Here is a 16,361-nt window from a genome sequence, read left to right as displayed (position 1 = left end):
TTGTGGATTTTTCCGATTCTAAATTTAGCAGCTGTTGTAGAGCCATGAGCTGGCGAGCGTTAGCTGCCGAGCGTTAGCTGCCGTGCGTTAGCTGGCGAATGTTGGCTAGCGAGCGTTAGCTGGCGAGCGATAGCTGCCGTGCGTTAGCTGGCGAATGTTGGCTAGCGAGCGTTAGCAAACGTGTAGAAGATAAACAACCCAGATGGTTTCACTCATTCAAAAGGAAACTTGAAATATATAGGTATTTATTTATCCAATTTATTATTATTATTGTTGTGTTATCTTGTGCACTAAACAGTCGTTGTGTGTTTGTGCGGCTGCAGGACAGCCAAGAGGTGTTGACCAGCCTCTACACCATGAAGTGGTTCTTCCAGTGCTTCCTGGACAGAGTGAGTACATGAACATGGGAAATAAAACGGGAAAAAACATGTTTTACATACATGACATACGACTTCCAATAAGTGCTTTCAACCATGAGGACAGAAGTCAGAAAGTATGTGAAGACGGACCGGATTCGTCCTCCATGAGATGTTCTGACCCTTTTTGTTTCCGTCTCCTCGCAGACGCCCTTCACGCTCACCTTGAGGATCTGGGACATCTACATCTTTGAGGGCGAGCGCGTGCTGCCCACCATGTCCTACACCATCCTCAAGCTGCACAAGAGTGAGTGGACTCTGCGCCGGCCGCCGCCCGGCTCTCCCAGGACATCTTCCCTTACTTGTGTGCGTTTGATTCGATCCCCAGAGCACCTGATGAAGCTGTCCATGGAGGAGCTGGTGGAGTTCCTGCAGGTGACTTTGTCCAAAAACTTCTTCTTGGAGGACGACCTCGTGGTCGATCAGCTGCAGGCGTCCATGACGGAGCTCAGGAGGGTGAAGATGGAGCTGCCGGCACCAGGTAACCACGGGCAGAACCGACCCGGCTGCGACGCCGGCAGGGCTGATGTTGTGGCTCAGCTGAACCGGACCAGCTCTTTAAAAACCTTTAAAAAATTTGCTCTCTTAAAAAAAAAAAAACGCTCTCAAAAATATTTGCTCTCAAAAATAAATTTCCTCTCAAAAATAATTTTGCTCTAAAAAAAAAATCTCTCCAAAAAAAAAACCCTCTCAAAACTAAAATTTGCTCTTAAAAAAAAAAAAGCTCCCAAAAAAAATTGCCCAATTTTTTTTTTTTAATTTTTAAATGTATTTTTTTTTCGAGCAAATTTTATTGTCGAGAGCGTTTTTTTTTTTTTTTAGAGCAAATTTTTAAAAAAAAACACCTTTTAACTCGTATTATTCATGTTATGCAGAACTAGCTAATAGTTAATAGCCAATTACCTTTATAAATACACATATATGCATATGTTTTAGCAATGTTGTTATCATTATTATTAGTTTTTGTGAGTTCAAATAAATTATCATGAGCTTTTCAGCATCCCTTATGAGTCAGAGAATAAAAAATGTAATATATAACTTAACACTTTTTATAATTCATACTTTTTATTAACAGGTTTCAGTATTATATAATTGTAAACCAAATATTTTGGCCATTTAAAGTCACCTTTAGCTTTGTGACGGGCATTTTTTACAACTTTAATCCGAAAATATTTTTCTTTATGAAATATGTGCAATAATAATACTTCAATTTTAAATCGCGCTTTTCTGTAATAAAAAAAAAAAATTGAAAAAAACCTACAACAGGAAATCTGAGTGTTTACTTGACAGAAAGATAAATGCGGCGATGCTTCGTGGCTTCCTGCCGTCTTTCAGTCGTCCTGCAGCCGTATGCAGCCGTCCTGCAGTCGTATGCAGCCGTCCTGCAGCCAGATGTTGCCGTCCTGCAGCCGTCCTGCAGCAGTCTGCAGCCGTCCTGCAGCCAGATGTTGCCGTCCTGCAGCCGTCCTGCAGCCGTCCTGCAGCAGTCTGCAGCCGTCCTGCAGCAGTCTGCAGCCGGATGTTGCCGTCCTGCAGCAGTCTGCAGCAGTCTGCAGCCGTCCCGCAGCCATCCTTTATACATATTATCTCTGATCACACTGTGTTTCTAATCTTGCTCTGTCTCCTCATTAATCTTCCTTCTCTCCCTTCTTTTTTCAAACGGTGTTAGCCAACTACAGCAAGAGTGTGGCCGTGAGTGCGGGCCACATTCCCTCCTTCGACAGTAACCGGTGGGCTCTCCTGACTGGTCTTCCTCTCTCCATGTCTCTGTCCCATCTGTCCCTCAGTCAGTCCGTCCTGTCTGTCGCCTGTCTGTCCAACAGCACTCGGGTTTTTTATTTATTTTTAATTCCTTCACAAACTAGTCTTTTATCCCTCCCCTCACTTAATATTTCTAACTAAGTTCAGTTGCATTGCTTCAGTCCTGCAGTGGCCGGCTCTCTTATTGTCTCTGTACCTTCAGCTCTTTCTTTTCATTTTGTTCTTTTACTCTCATGTTTTAAATCCAAAGTGGTTGTAAAAAGTTCCAGCTCTTTCAGACGACATTGTGTGCCCTCTGGTGGCCAACGAAAGGCACTGCACGATACGGGGAAGTTATCTTTGTAGGTTACAGTATTTTGTGGGCCAACAATCAACAGCTGATCTATGTATTAATTATACACCAATTATACACGCTAACAATTGGTGACCCCGACGTGATATTGACCTTCCGGGTACCCGTAGAAGTACATCAATCAAACTTACTTAATTTACTACTTCTTTTTTTTTTTTTTACTTAAATGCTGTGGAGGAGGAGCCGGAGCCCACGCAGCCGTCACAGTAGCCGCCTGTTCGCTTTTTCCTGCCCGCTTGACAAGATAATGAGCCACTTTTCCAACACTGGAGGCTTTTGTTTAACTCCTCCTTGAACAACCATCTGCTGGCGCGCGGCGCAATCTGAATTGTTTTCGTGCTGAACTGTGAGAGACGACGACGGTCCTCTTGGGGGCTGATGATTTGCTCTCACATTTTATATCAGCCAATAATACCCTTTGTTCCTTCAAAATAAAAGACAACCAACCTTTTCTCATCTTTTATCCTGAGAGGTACTGATTCAAAACGCCTCCCCTGAAAGACTCTCACACAACGTCATCTTTTTTGACCCTTAAAATCCACATTTTATCTCTCTCTACAGCCTCATTTACACTAATACGGTGTAACTCCTGAAGGTTAGACACACTGAAACTACTTCCTCTTTCCATCTGTGTGAAATAAAAAACAACAAACAAGGAACACCGAGGAGAAAATAACAATCAATCGACAACAATTTACCATAATAAGGAACATGAATTATTACTTTACATCAGGAATTGGCTTTTTTTACCCATTAACTGATCCAGTTGTAACGAGGTAGTTTACGCCAGATTCCCACGTTAATGCCACGCGAGGGAAAAGGTCAAAAGGTCGCTGGATAAACTCGTCAAGGGACGGACTCTTGAGTTTGTGAATTCACCTCCAATCAGTTCCCTGCTGGTCCGACGCCTCTCATCACGCTTTCCCTTCACAGTCCACCAACAACGTCACCGAGTCTGCACGCTGCACATGTTCCTGTCGACTGTACCTTTCCCTTTCTTTTATTTTGACGTAGAGCTTCAGTATCACTGTCTTGAACTTTGTAACATGTACTTGGTCCAAGCTGTCTTATAGTCTTAAGTGAATAAATGTGGCTTTAAATGCTTGTTCTGATCGGTCTCGGCACATTTAACGTGGTTCATTAATCAAGAACTACTTCTGGGTGACCTTTTCACGACTGCTGCAGCTCAGTACAGTTCAAGGAAATGGAGACAAACTCATCGTCTCAGAGACCAGAATCCTAATCGAGCCCCTCCAGCGGGCGCAGAATTAATACCGAACATTATTCCTGATGGTTTTTTTCCTCCCCCTGTCTTTTGCTCTTTGCCTGTGTGAATTCTCCTTTATTTGTGTTACCTCTCTATGGCAGTGGTGTTGCATGAATCCATGTCCCTGTCGTGACTTCCTCATCCGATGTGAATCAGCGCCACGCAAGTGTGTCACACCATCACCGTTTTCGGTTTTCCCGCGTCCCGATCGGCGCTCTGATGCGTTCTCCTCTGTTTTCCCTCCGTCTTGCAGGTAAAGACGAGGAGTTTCCCAAGAAGCCTCTGGGGCAGCTTCCTCCTGAGCCGGCGGCGGCGGCGATGATGAACCACTTGCCCAACGGTCAGAGCCACGCCGAGCCGGCGGAGCCTCCCGGGGACCCGATTCCCGCGCCGGAGCGCCAGCGGGAGAGTCGCCCCCCGAGCCGGTCGCGTCGGGACTCGCTGGAGAAATCGATCCGCCACCACAAGGCCGAGAAGAGGGAGGCGCGCTCCAGGGGATCCGGGGAGATCGCAGACGAGCAGAGGAAGCGGTCCGCCCCGACCACTCCCGAGAGAGGGGCCACGCCGCCCTCGGGCCACGCCCCGACGCCGCAGACCACCGCGGGGGACCGAGGGAGGCGGCAGGGGCACGCCAACCAGAACTCCAACGCGGCCTCCTCCAGTGCCCACAAAGAGATCACCCCGCGCTGGTTCAAGCCCTCCGAGACGAAGCTGGAGGCGGTCAAGGCGGCGGCGGCGGCCCCTTCCAGCCGGGAGGACGGCGCGCCGCCGGCGCCGCCCAACCACCACCAACACCGCCGACCGCGCTCCAAGGGCTTCACCCCGGACGCCAACCGCGGCTCCAACGCCTCCCAGTACGACAACGTGCCGGGGCTGCCGGAGTCGCCGGAGTTCGAGATCCTGGAACTCGACAGACCGCCGTCCAGGATGAGGGCCCCTCGCGGCGAGGCGTCCTTCGGCGCGTCGGCGGCGTCGTCCCCGCGTCAGGGAAGCCCCAGCCTGGCCGGGAGCGCCGCCTCCGTCGCGTCGGCACCCCGGGGGGCCAAGCACCCTCTTCCTCCTGCTGTGTTTGCGCACAACAGTCCGGTTGGGGTCCACGCCAGCTACCCCGGCATCCAGAGACAGTACGGCACGCCGCCGCCGCGGCAGCGCTCCCCGGCCAGAACTACCACCGAGGTCCCCATCCTGCACCCGGCTTACAGCGTGAGCCTGGACCACCGAGGGGAGGAGCGGCTCTACGCTCCGCCCACCCGGTTCACGCCGCCCTCCAGCGTGGCGTTCGGGGAGCGGGCGTACGCCACCGCCCAGCGGCCGAGCAGCAGCAGAGACTCCCCGGAAAAGGCGCTCATGAACAACTCCTACACGACGTACCGCAGGAACCCGCAGCCGCACCCGCAGCCGCCGCCGAACTCCAACCGAAACGCCTGGCCTCCGCCGGATCTGGAAGCCCAGGGCCGCTCCACCCCGATCTACCTGCAGCAGCTCACCTCCACCGCTCAGGTCTACCGGGCCGAGGGGCATCAGCGGGGCGAGGCGGTGCCGCACTACCTGCCGGACGGGTTCCCGTGGGCGCCGGAGGACGCACCGCCGCCCGCCCTCCGATCCCCGGACGGCGTGCCGCGCTCGCCCAGCTTCCAGCGAGCCCAGATGTCCCCCGTTCAGGAGTTCGCTTTCCCCCCGAACCCGGACGGCGCGCCGCACTACAGGACTCAGTTAGAGAGTCAGCAGCAGCCCGTCATGAGGCAGCAGCTCCCCCAGCTGTTCGGAGGACCACACTACAGGCACGCACAGGAGGCGTTCGCCCTGCAGGAGTCCATGCTGCTGTGATTGGACGATGGAGAAACGGCAAGACACCGTAATAAAAAAAACATTAAGAAAAGGGCGAAGTCACTGACACTGAAGACGAGCAGTCGTTCTGTTCTGTACTGACACACCAGCCTCCTTTTTACCGATCGCTTTAAAAACTGACTGAAGATTTTATTTTATTTTTGGATGTAAAATCATTACCGAGAGGCGACAGCATATATATATATATAAATATATATATATATATATATACATATCTTTTAGAGTGTGGCGTGTACAGTGGATTCCTTGTCTTAATACACTGAGTTGTTATCAGTAGCTGTGAGGGAACATTCTCCTAAAAAAGGCAAAAACTCTTGATTTATTTTACGTCTTTTATTTTTATATATATATATATATATATATATATATATATATATATATATATATATATATATATATATATATATATATATATATATAGTTACTTCCAGATAGATCGGTTTACTCTTAATGCTTGTGAATGACATTTTTCAGAGAGAAGTAACAGTAACATGTCCAATGATAGAAATAGTGAGCGGCTGCAGCGCCACCTACTGTAGAAAAGAGCAGAGTTTATTTTTTAATCTTCACTTTCCAGTTTCGGGGGTTTTCCTCCTTCCTGATTAACTGACGTGCAATTTATCTCCTACGTACGCAAAGTAACAAACGTTGGACATTTACACGCATTTGAGGCAATTTTTTGGTTAAATTCAAACCCTGAGTAGAGAATAAAGGCATAAAGACAATGTGTGAGGGCTCATATATATATATATATATATATATATATATATATATATATATATATATATATATATATATATATATATATATATATATATATATATATATATATATATATATATATATATATAGTTCGGGGCTTTAAGCCGTCTGATTTGCTTTGTAACAATAGATAACTTGTTTGTTTTGCTGTATTTTAGTTTCCACAAGTTTGCTTTTCGTCATTGTCTTATTATTGTCAACACTGTCATAACTACTGTTCTGCTGCTGACACACACACACACACACACACATATGTACACACTACACATCAATTCAACATTTAATCACAACCACATTCCCTATAATTATTCTGCACACACACACACACACACACACACACACACACACACACACACACACACACCAGTTATTCTTTTACATTCCGTTAAGTTATCTTTGTTTTTTGTTAAACGACTAACTTCAGGCCATTCTGATACTTTGCTTAATAAAATGAGGTGGAGGAAAGTGAACCCACGGCTCCGTCTTTCACTTTGAACGTTTCTTTTTCTGCTGCTTTTCCTTTTTCTGGCTAACAAAACTCTGCCCCCTAGTGGAGACATGAGGGAATACACCAAGAAAAGAATGGATAGAGTTAAGTGTTTTTAAAAGTTGAGATGCTTTTCATGGAGGATCTTGAATGATACATGTAGTAAATGTAGTATTCCTGTAATTCAGAAGACGAGTCAATCAAAAATAATCATTTAATCAATAATTTAATCATAAAATATAAGTAATGTGTCAAACATTACTCCAGCTCCTCTAATGCTCCATTTCATATTATTAGCCATGAAATATCTTTTGGTTTTGGACCGTTAGCCGCACTAAACAAACATTATTATATATTAACATAATCCATCAATTACAATTTTTGTCTGGTGACAGAAAAAAAAAGACAACAACTTTATTAATTAACATCCTGTTGCTGTGACGCTCTGCTGGTGATGTGACGTCTGCAGCTCTTTCTCCTCTCGGATCAACACAACACCGCCGTCTGCTGGACATCCAGTGAAACTACAGCGGACATGTACGAGTGACATCTGCACTGAACACCTTCAGATCCATGTGTCCATATTTAATCATTTAAACTGAGAACAATGAATGGAAAATTAATTAAAAACATGAGTTTTTTTTCTTCCTTAATTTAATAAAAAATAATCTGATATTTCTAGTCCAACGTGACATCGTCTGAGAGGTAAACAGAACTTTGGATGTGCACAATAACTAATGACATTATTAATTAATTGCATTTAAAATTAAACAGAGCAGCTTTGTACACATCAAACATCTGGATTCCTGCGAGAGGGAACTCTGCTTCCGAGGCACAAAACGGTGTTTAGAGGAAGTCGACGGTTCAAAACGTCCGTCAATGAATTAGATATTTACATATAGATATATATTTATATATGTTATATCTATATGTATGATACTGTTCCTGTCCTTCAGTCGTGGGCCTTCTCCGCCGTGTCGCTCCACACCGGCGCTCGTTTCTCGATGAAGGCCCGGATCCCCTCCTGCCCGTCTCTCAGCGCCAGGTTGTCCACCATGACCTTGGAGGCCGTGGCGTAGGCGGCGTCTCGACCTTGAGCCATTTGTCTTCGGACGGGAGGCAAAAATAAAAATAAACGATCAGAAACTCTTTTCATTCCCTCGTTCGTTTGAACATTCGAGGAAGCCGAGCTCATGTAAACATGGAGAGTAAAAGATTTCATGGAAAATATGAAAAACTGTTATTGAAGAACTGCGTCAAAGATGAAAGTCTGATAATTTAAATAAAATAAACAAAATAACTAAAATAATTAAAACCAAAACAAATACAAAAATACAAAGGAATAAAGAAATAAAAAAGTATTTAATTAATTAATTAATTAAGTAAATACATAAATAAAATAAATAAATGATATACAATAAATTTAAATGAAGAAAATAATTTTATATATAACAATAAATAAATACAATAAATGAAAAATAAATTTGACCTCTGACCTCTGGAACGTGGCCTTTCCGAGGGCGACGACGGGCCGGCTGGCCCGACACACCCGGCGGGCGATGGCCAGCGTCTCCTCCTCCAGCCGCTCGCCCGCCACCACTCTGCTGACCAGACCGTGCAGCAAAGCATCATGGGCCGAGAGCGGCGAGCCCGTGAGCAGCATCTCCATGGCGACCTGGCAAAAAAAAAAAAAAAAAGTTTTATTAATTTTTGGTTTTTTTTCCTTCAGCCAATGAGACGCCTCCACCTGGCGCCTCCTGTCCTTCTGGTCACATGACGTCCATGACGCACCTTCCTCGGCACGGCTCTGCCGATGGCCACGGCCGGCGTGGAGCAGAACAGTCCCACGTTGACGCCCGGCGTGGCGAAGGTGGACGTCTCCGTCACCACGGCGACGTCGCAGCTGGCGACGAGCTGGCAGCCGGCCGCCGTGGCGACGCCGTTTACCATGGCGATCACCGGAACAGGAAGGTCCTGAATGAGGGTCATCACCTTGGAGACCGGAACCACAGGGAGGGGAGGGGGGAGAGAATGTGTATGTATGTATGTATGTATGATGATGATGATGATGATGATGAACAGACTCACCTCTGCACAGGTGTGAAACACCTTGGTGTGATATTCTCGGCCCTGAGCGGACGTCAGCTCCTTCAGGTCGTGTCCAGAGGAAAACACTGGACCTCTGGCTGACACACACACACACACACACACACACACACACACACACTACAAGGTTAGACCACCATCTGTGTCTCTCTGTCACACACACTCTCTCACACACACACCTGATATGATCACGACTCTGAGCTCGTCGCTGTCGGCCAGCAGGTTTTCTCGGAGTGATTCCAGCATGGACAGAGACAAAGCGTTCCTCTTCTTGGGATTGTTCAATATTATTCTCCTGAAAAAAAGAAAAGAAGTTATTTTGGTGAATTTGGAACTACAGTTTGTTACAGGCGTCCTCTATTAAACTGGTGTAATAGTATAGTTAGTGGGTCCACTTCATTATAAATAATAAACAAATACAGGAGACACGTTTTAATGAGAAATATTAAATAACGTATAAAGTTTATTGCATTAGCGGGTTCATTTGTTAGTGGCACCTTGAAAAAGGGTTAGGGTTAGGGTTAGTAAGTAAAGTAAGTAAGTAAGTAAATGCACCTGTAAACTGAAGCAAATATTAACTTTTTGTATAGAAAAAATATTTTAACAGAAATCTTATGTATGCCGAATTTTTCTCAGGACCTTGACATGTGCATAGAAGCACTGAATGCACCACTTTTACACGCTTTTGTTGTTAGAATCTGTATTCTCCACTTAAATGTAGTAAATCTAGCGGGGGGCCTGGGCGTTCCGAGGAGGCGGGACAGGTTCCGGTACCGCACCTTATTCCGTGGCTTTGCTGTCTCACCGTCAGCGGCTCCGGTTCGGCCTGAGAGTAGAAACGAGTCCCCGCGAGCGGCCACGAAGTCCCGCTGAGCTGAAACACACCGACGGCTCTGCACAGCAAAGCACGAGCCATGTTTGTTTGTTGTCCTCTCGTCGCGTCACCTTCCCCACTCTCACTTCCGGGTTGCGTCGTTGACGTCACAGGCACGTAAAGGGTAACGTAAAGCGGAACCAAGTGCCGCGAAGACAAAATCGAGAAATTCAAGCATTTACAAAAAGTATTTAAATTATTGGAATATATTTTATTTTTTAATTTTAGTTATCTATTAAATACCCAATACATATATTCAAAGTGAATATTCAGTAATTAATTTTAATTGTTATTGTGTTTGTGCGTTCATGTGAGCTCCTGAATTGTTCAAATATGTGAGAACTATTTGCTTAAAAAAATATATTACATGTGATGACGTGCAGCAGGTGTATTAAATTATATTTCAATGTTAAATATTATACTAAAATATTGTATGAATGAGGTTATGAATGCGTTGCGTCTGCGTAAACCCTCAGAATATAAGAAGGAATAAAAGAGTAAAGCTTTAAAACATTACCTCATAGACATCACCATGAAACTTCACCACATTAAGAGGATTTATTGTATTACAAGTTGTACGAAATGTTGTGTTTAAACATGCAAATGAGTTATGTATGATAACTGTTAGTGACTTTAAGAGAAATCTACAGACGCAAACAGAAACTAGTAAATAAACACTTAAATGTGTATTTTAGATGTTTTCTTTACACTTTAGTCAGAAAGACGACATGTTACAGAAGCAAAATAGCTGAAAAAATCTCCAATGAATCAAAGCGTGCGTCTCATTTAACTCCTGAAAGAGTGAAATCGATATCCACTAAAAGTAATTAAGGCCCCAAATGTTTGTGTTTATTGCTTCCATGGTAACAAAGTAACAATCTGAACAATAGGAGCCAGATCGCAACCGTCCGAGCCGGAGAAACCGCAACTCCCACAATCCCCCTGGCCTCGCGTCAGGTGACGGCGTCGGTCGGCGTGAAGAACTGCACTTTGGTCGCGGCGAGCCCCGAGTTGTTCCTGCGCAGGCCGGCGCCGCTCGCCGCGCTCTGCCGCATGGAGTTGTTGCGCCGCATGGAGTTCCGCTTCCGCAGCGAGTTCTGATGCGACAGCTCGCTCTTCTGCAGCGTCTGGATCAAGATGGACGGCTTCTCGTCCAGCTCGCGCGCGCTGCAGCGCGGAGTCGTCACCTGAGAGAGGCAGCGAGAAGAAATATAGATATATTAAATACAAACATATATAAATAATAATATTAATATATATTTTATATATAATATATATAATAATACACATGCAGCGCAGAGTCGTCACCTGAGGGCGAGCAGCAGGAATAAATATACATATATTAAATACATACATATATAAATAGATAGATGCATGAATAAATATATAAATTATTAAATATAAAAATAAATATATAGATACATTAATAAATATATAAATAAATGCATTGACGCATAAATAAATATATGAATAAATACATATATAAATACATAAATAAATGTATAATGATATTTTATATACATATATATATATATATTTGATATGTATTGATGTTGACATTTTGCAAAATTCAAGCAGGATAAAACTCTAGAAAAACAAAAGAATCATAAAATGTGACACATGAAAGTGTTTAAAGAATTAAAAATAAAATAAAAGCTTTAAGTGCTTTATTGAAAATGTGAAAATCTAAAAGTAAGATTCTACGTCTATCAAGCAAAACAACGCTGAGTGAATAAATATTAATACTAATAATACTAATATTCACCTTCACCGTGTTGCCGAACTTGGAGTAGTCCACCGAGTACACGCCCTCCTCCTCCGTCACTATGGGAACGAAGCGGTGGCCCCACTGGATCTCCTCGGAGACGTAGGAGGTCCGGGCCTGAGTGGTGATGCCGGTCGTCTCCACCACGCCCTCCAGGATCACGATGACCTCCAGGTCACTGCACTGCAGCTCCATGGCCGACAGGTCGTACAGCGGGCTGCGGGGGAATATTAATATTAATAATAATAATAATGAAGGCCGACAGGTCGTACAGCGGGCTGCCGGATTAATAATAATAATAATAATAATAATAATAATAATAATAATGATGGCCGACCGGTCGTACAGCGGGCCGTGGGGGAATATTAATTCTTATTAATATTATCATTCATATTAATAATAATAAAGGCTGAGAGGTCGTACAGCTTCGACAGTAACTTGTTCTATTTAAAGCGACAGTAACCTGTTCTTCATTTAAAGCGACAGTAACCTGTTCTTCATTTAAAGTGACAGTAACCTGTTCTCTATTTAAAGCGACAGTAACCTGTTCTTCATTTAAAGCGACAGTGACCTGTTCTTCATTTAAAGCGACAGTAACCTGTTCTTCATTTAAAGCGACAGTAACCTGTTCTTCATTTAAAGTGACAGTAACCTGTTCTCTATTTAAAGTGACAGTAACCTGTTCTTCATTTAAAGCGACAGTAACCTGTTCTTCATTTAAAGCGACAGTAACCTGTTCTCTATTTAAAGTGACAGTAACCTGTTCTTCATTTAAAGCGACAGTAACCTGTTCTTCATTTAAAGCGACAGTAACCTGTTCGCTATTTAAAGCGACAGTAACCTGTTCTTCATTTAAAGCGACAGTAACCTGTTCTTCATTCAAAGTGACAGTAACCTGTTCTTCATTTAAAGCGACAGTAACCTGTTCTTCATTTAAAGCGACAGTAACCTGTTCTTCATTTAAAGTGACAGTAACCTGTTCGCTATTTAAAGCGACAGTAACCTGTTCTTCATTTAAAGCGACAGTAACCTGTTCTTCATTTAAAGCGACAGTAACCTGTTCTTCATTTAAAGCGACAGTAACCTGTTCTTGTCGATGGCGTGGCAGATGATGAGCGGCGCCAGCAGGAACAAGCTGTTGCTCGCCACCACCGTCTCCGTGGCGACGTCAATCTGGTGGATGGGGATGACCTCGCCCTCGGGCGTCGTCGTCTTCCTCACCACCTGCAGACGCCCGTTAAATTCATGATGATATTCAGACTGCAGACGGCATACATTTACCCCTTTAATCTCAGAGAATAAACAGGTTTTTCTGGCAAATTTACCACTTTAATCTCATAATTTACCCTTTAAATGTTCAAGATAATCCACTTTTTTTTGGTAATTTACCACTTTCATCTCATTAATATACTTCTCTAATCTGAGAGAATATGTTTTTCTGGTTAATTTACAACATTAATCTCATACATTTAGCCACTTAATCTCAGAATAAATATTTTTTATCACAAATTTACCATTTTAAGCTCGTAATTTTACTCTTTAAATGTTCAAGATATTTTTTGGTGTTTAATTTACAATTTTAATCTCATATATTTACCCCTTTAGTCTCAGCGAATAAACACGTTTTTTATCGCAAATTTACCACTTTAATCTCGTAAATTATAATCCAAGTTTTTTCTGGTTAGCATACGACTTTAATCCCGTACATTTGGAGTGTTTTCTCTGAGTATCATTCGCTTCCTCGGGTTCATAGTAAAGCAATGTGCAGCTGCAACGGCCCAACAGGTAGTGAACAGAATAAACACAGACTAAACAGATTAAACACAGATTAAACACAGATTAAACACAGATTGAACAAGGTGCACCACTGGCCTGCAGCCTGACGGTGGCGCCGATGATCATGCTCTTCCTCAGGTCTCCGATGCGGATCATGAAGCAGAGGCGGTTGTTCCTCACGGCGATCACGGCGTGCCGGCTGAAGATCAGCGTCTCCGCTCGCCGGTTGGACTGAGCCGTCTTCATGAAAATACACCCTGAGGACACGAGATATACACATATATATACATATTACTGTGTACTAGTACTACCACTACACAGGCCCGCCAGTATTCTTCTCTATGGCGTCACTGAAGAGAGTAATTTGTGCCAAATGTTCACGATAATCTGTGTCTGAGTTATTGGACTGAATATAAATGCAGCAAGGCATTGTGGGTATTGGAGTTTTATAGAGTTGTTGCTCAAACTGGCTGCGTTTCAGATATTACAGACAGTTACTATGTGTGTATTTGGTATAATTAGTACTTTCTGTGTACTTTGACGCTCATTCTCTTGTACTCTAGTACGTCCCGGCTGCACTACTTCCTTCCGCCACTAGGCGGCCGTACCGAGCATGACGGCGTTGATGATGAGGCCGATGATGTTCTGCATGATGAGGACGGTGATGGCGGTCGGACAGTGTTCCGTTATCATGCGTCCGCCGAAGCCGATGGTCACCTGGACCTCGATGGAGAACAGGAAGGCGGAGGTGAAGGACCTGAGAGAGAGGAGGGGGTCGGGGGCGAGGGAGAGACTTGATTTTAAGATTTAGGGTTTTTTAAACCCTAAAAAAAAAGTTGAACACATCAAAACAGCCTCATTCTCAGTGAGATGTTGGTTTATTTCTTCAACAAAAAAAACATCCCCTGCATCCTGACAATCTGGATTAGGAACAAAGGAAAGAAGAAAGAAAAGAAGAAAGGAATGACGACAGGTAGGAAGGAAGGAAAAAGAAAGGAAGGAATGAAGAAAGGAAGTAAGGAAGGACAGGAGGAAAAACAGGAAGGATGTAAGGAAGAAAGGAAGGAAGGAAGGAAGACTCGGCAGAGGAAGAGAGGAAGAGACCAAACTCTTCTTCTACAATCTTGACTTTATTTCTCAATTCATGAACTGAGAGAAAAGTTGTGAAGTAAAGTTGTTCTCTCTCTCTTCACAGTAAAGATGGAGGAAGAGGAAAAGAAGGAGGAGAAGGAGAAGGAGAAGAAGGAGAACTAGAAGAAGAAGAAGAGATCTGGCAGAAAGAGGAGAAAGCTTTCCAGTCTCACACACACACAAACGTACAACAATCATCAAACAATGAGCTTATATTAGTTTCATACAGGAGGAAAGGAAAGGAAGGAATAAAAGGAAGGTAGGAATAAAGGGAAGGATGGAAGGAAGAACGGACAAAAGAAAGCCTTCCTTCCTTCCATCTGTCCTTCCTTCCTTTCTTTCTTTCATCATTTTATCCCTTCCTTCCTTCATTTCCTTAATTAACCCCTTCTTGTCTTATCTCTCCGCGTAAAGATGGAGGAAGAGGAGAAGAAGAAGAGGAGGAAGAGGAAAAGAAGAAGAGGAGGAAGAGGAGAAGAAGAAGAGGTGGGCAGCCCTCCTTTTCTTCTTCTTCTTCTTCTTCTCATGACAGAAAGGGAAGAAAATACTTTCAGACACTTTTCCAGCCTCTCACACACTCACACGCACACACGCACACACTCACACACACACACACACACACACACACACACACACACGCACACACACTCGCACGCACACACACTCGCACGCACACACTCACACACGCTCGTACTTGACGTTGGTGACGCAGTAGGTCTTGTTGCTGAAGCTCTGGTCCGCGTCCCGCGGGTCGCGCTCCGGGCTGCGCGAGTCCAGGTCTCCGTGCGCGAAGGCCACGAGCCACCAGCTCATGGCGAACAGCAGCCAGCTGCTCACGAAGGTCGTGGTGAAGATGACGAGCGTGAAGCGCCAGCGCAGGTCCACCAGCGTGGTGAACACGTCCTGCAGGAAGCGGCCCTGCTCGCGGATGTTCTTGTGCGCCAGGTTGCACGCGCCGTTTTTGGCGATGAAGCGCGCTTTGTTCACGCGGTCCCGGAACACCGGCTTGCGGGGCAGGCGGGAGGCGAGGCCCGGGAGGCCGAACTCCTCCGGGATGATGCTCTTCCTGGCCAACATCGAGGAACAAGTAGAAGAAGAAGAAGAAACTCCGGAAAAAAGAAGAAGAAAAATGCGTCACTCCGACTTTCTGTGCGTCTTTACGCGCGGGGGGAACATGTCCGCGTGCACGGAGCGGCTCAGGGACGCACGAGCGCGCTCACTTCTGTGGACATGTGGAGGATGCGGACGGGCTGCTCTCCTCCTGTTGACGTAGTCCCAAAAAGTTCCAGAGTCCAGACCCGCGCGCGCGCGCACTGCCTCCAGAGGGGCCGTTCAGGGACCGTCGGAAAACACGAGATCTCACAGCCAAACGCAGAGAAACGAGTCAATCAGTGCGAACAACTTTTATCTTGAGCTCCAACATCCATTAAGCCCCTTTATTAGTCATGTGAGATGATGAATGGAGTTATTTTAATACTTTAAAGGATTAATTTCATTCATTCATCTTCACAAATACAGTGGAAGGTTTTTAATGTGTTAAAATAAATAATGCAGGTAAATATATAAATGAAACAATAGTCTCACAGCAGACTAAGAGTCAGACCACTCATCTAATTATGGTTCCAACGAAATTAAATAACTTTCTATATAATTATACATTAAACTGTCAGTTAATAAATATAACAATAAAGGTCAAATGAGGCCAAATATTACTTTTGTTTATTCTGCTGCGTCTGTTTTGTAATCATCAAATAAAAACAGTTTATTAAAGAAAAGTTTCAATGTCATCGAAGAAAAATATATGTATACATTTTAT

At 44.4% G+C, this 16,361-nt stretch overlaps 3 protein-coding genes across 5 annotated transcripts in view; 1 reads left to right on the top strand and 2 right to left on the bottom strand.

Annotated features, from left to right (window-relative positions):
• The window catches only part of usp6nl (USP6 N-terminal like), a 37,941-nt gene extending 32,244 nt beyond the window's left edge, over positions 1–5,697 (top strand). For all 3 annotated transcript variants that reach the window (XM_068586471.1, XM_068586468.1, XM_068586469.1), the window contains 4 exons: positions 324–389; positions 564–663; positions 745–897; positions 4,050–5,697. In XM_068586471.1, the coding sequence (XP_068442572.1) occupies positions 324–389; positions 564–663; positions 745–897; positions 4,050–5,623 (1,893 nt within the window). In that variant the 3' untranslated portion in view covers positions 5,624–5,697. The remainder of the gene's footprint in view (positions 1–323; positions 390–563; positions 664–744; positions 898–4,049) is intronic.
• Positions 5,698–7,108: 1,411 nt separating this feature from the next.
• Positions 7,109–9,945, bottom strand: echdc3 (enoyl CoA hydratase domain containing 3). The gene is made up of 6 exons (XM_068586777.1): positions 9,779–9,945; positions 9,179–9,294; positions 8,982–9,079; positions 8,685–8,885; positions 8,390–8,568; positions 7,109–7,999 (listed from the first exon to the last, which is right to left on the bottom strand). Exons 1-6 carry the CDS (start codon positions 9,913–9,915, stop codon positions 7,846–7,848), a joined length of 885 nt encoding a protein of 294 aa, XP_068442878.1. The 5' UTR covers positions 9,916–9,945; the 3' UTR covers positions 7,109–7,845.
• Positions 9,946–10,446: 501 nt separating this feature from the next.
• Positions 10,447–15,778, bottom strand: kcnj8 (potassium inwardly rectifying channel subfamily J member 8). Its single transcript, XM_068586299.1, has 6 exons — positions 15,240–15,778; positions 14,023–14,171; positions 13,511–13,671; positions 12,723–12,862; positions 11,639–11,855; positions 10,447–11,060 (listed from the first exon to the last, which is right to left on the bottom strand). Exons 1-6 carry the CDS (start codon positions 15,620–15,622, stop codon positions 10,827–10,829), a joined length of 1,284 nt encoding a protein of 427 aa, XP_068442400.1. The 5' UTR covers positions 15,623–15,778; the 3' UTR covers positions 10,447–10,826.
• Positions 15,779–16,361: the final 583 nt, after the last annotated feature.

The sequence above is a fragment of the Clinocottus analis genome, unplaced genomic scaffold, assembly GCF_023055335.1.
Source record: "Clinocottus analis isolate CAN_PGR_092001 unplaced genomic scaffold, fCliAna1.0.p SCAF_20, whole genome shotgun sequence".
Taxonomy (NCBI): Eukaryota; Metazoa; Chordata; class Actinopteri; order Perciformes; family Cottidae; genus Clinocottus; species Clinocottus analis.
Note: the sequence above shows the minus strand (reverse complement) of the source record. Positions and strands in the feature narration are given on the sequence as shown.

Bases quoted from the DNA above. Each gene is read 5' to 3' on its own strand.
- echdc3 (XM_068586777.1), bottom strand. From the start codon at position 9,915: ATGGCTCGTGCTTTGCTGTGCAGAGCCGTCGGTGTGTTTCAGCTCAGC. The intron at 9,080-9,178 runs GTGTGTGTGTGA...TGTGTGTGTCAG, and splicing joins CAGAGTCGTGATCATATCAG to CCAGAGGTCCAGTGTTTTCC. The intron at 8,886-8,981 runs GTGAGTCTGTTC...CCGGTCTCCAAG, and splicing joins TGTTTCACACCTGTGCAGAG to GTGATGACCCTCATTCAGGA.
- kcnj8 (XM_068586299.1), bottom strand. From the start codon at position 15,622: ATGTTGGCCAGGAAGAGCATCATCCCGGAGGAGTTCGGCCTCCCGGGC. The intron at 12,863-13,510 runs GCCAGTGGTGCA...GGGCGTCTGCAG, and splicing joins GCGCCACCGTCAGGCTGCAG to GTGGTGAGGAAGACGACGAC. The intron at 11,061-11,638 runs GTGAATATTAGT...TGCCTCTCTCAG, and splicing joins AGTTCGGCAACACGGTGAAG to GTGACGACTCCGCGCTGCAG.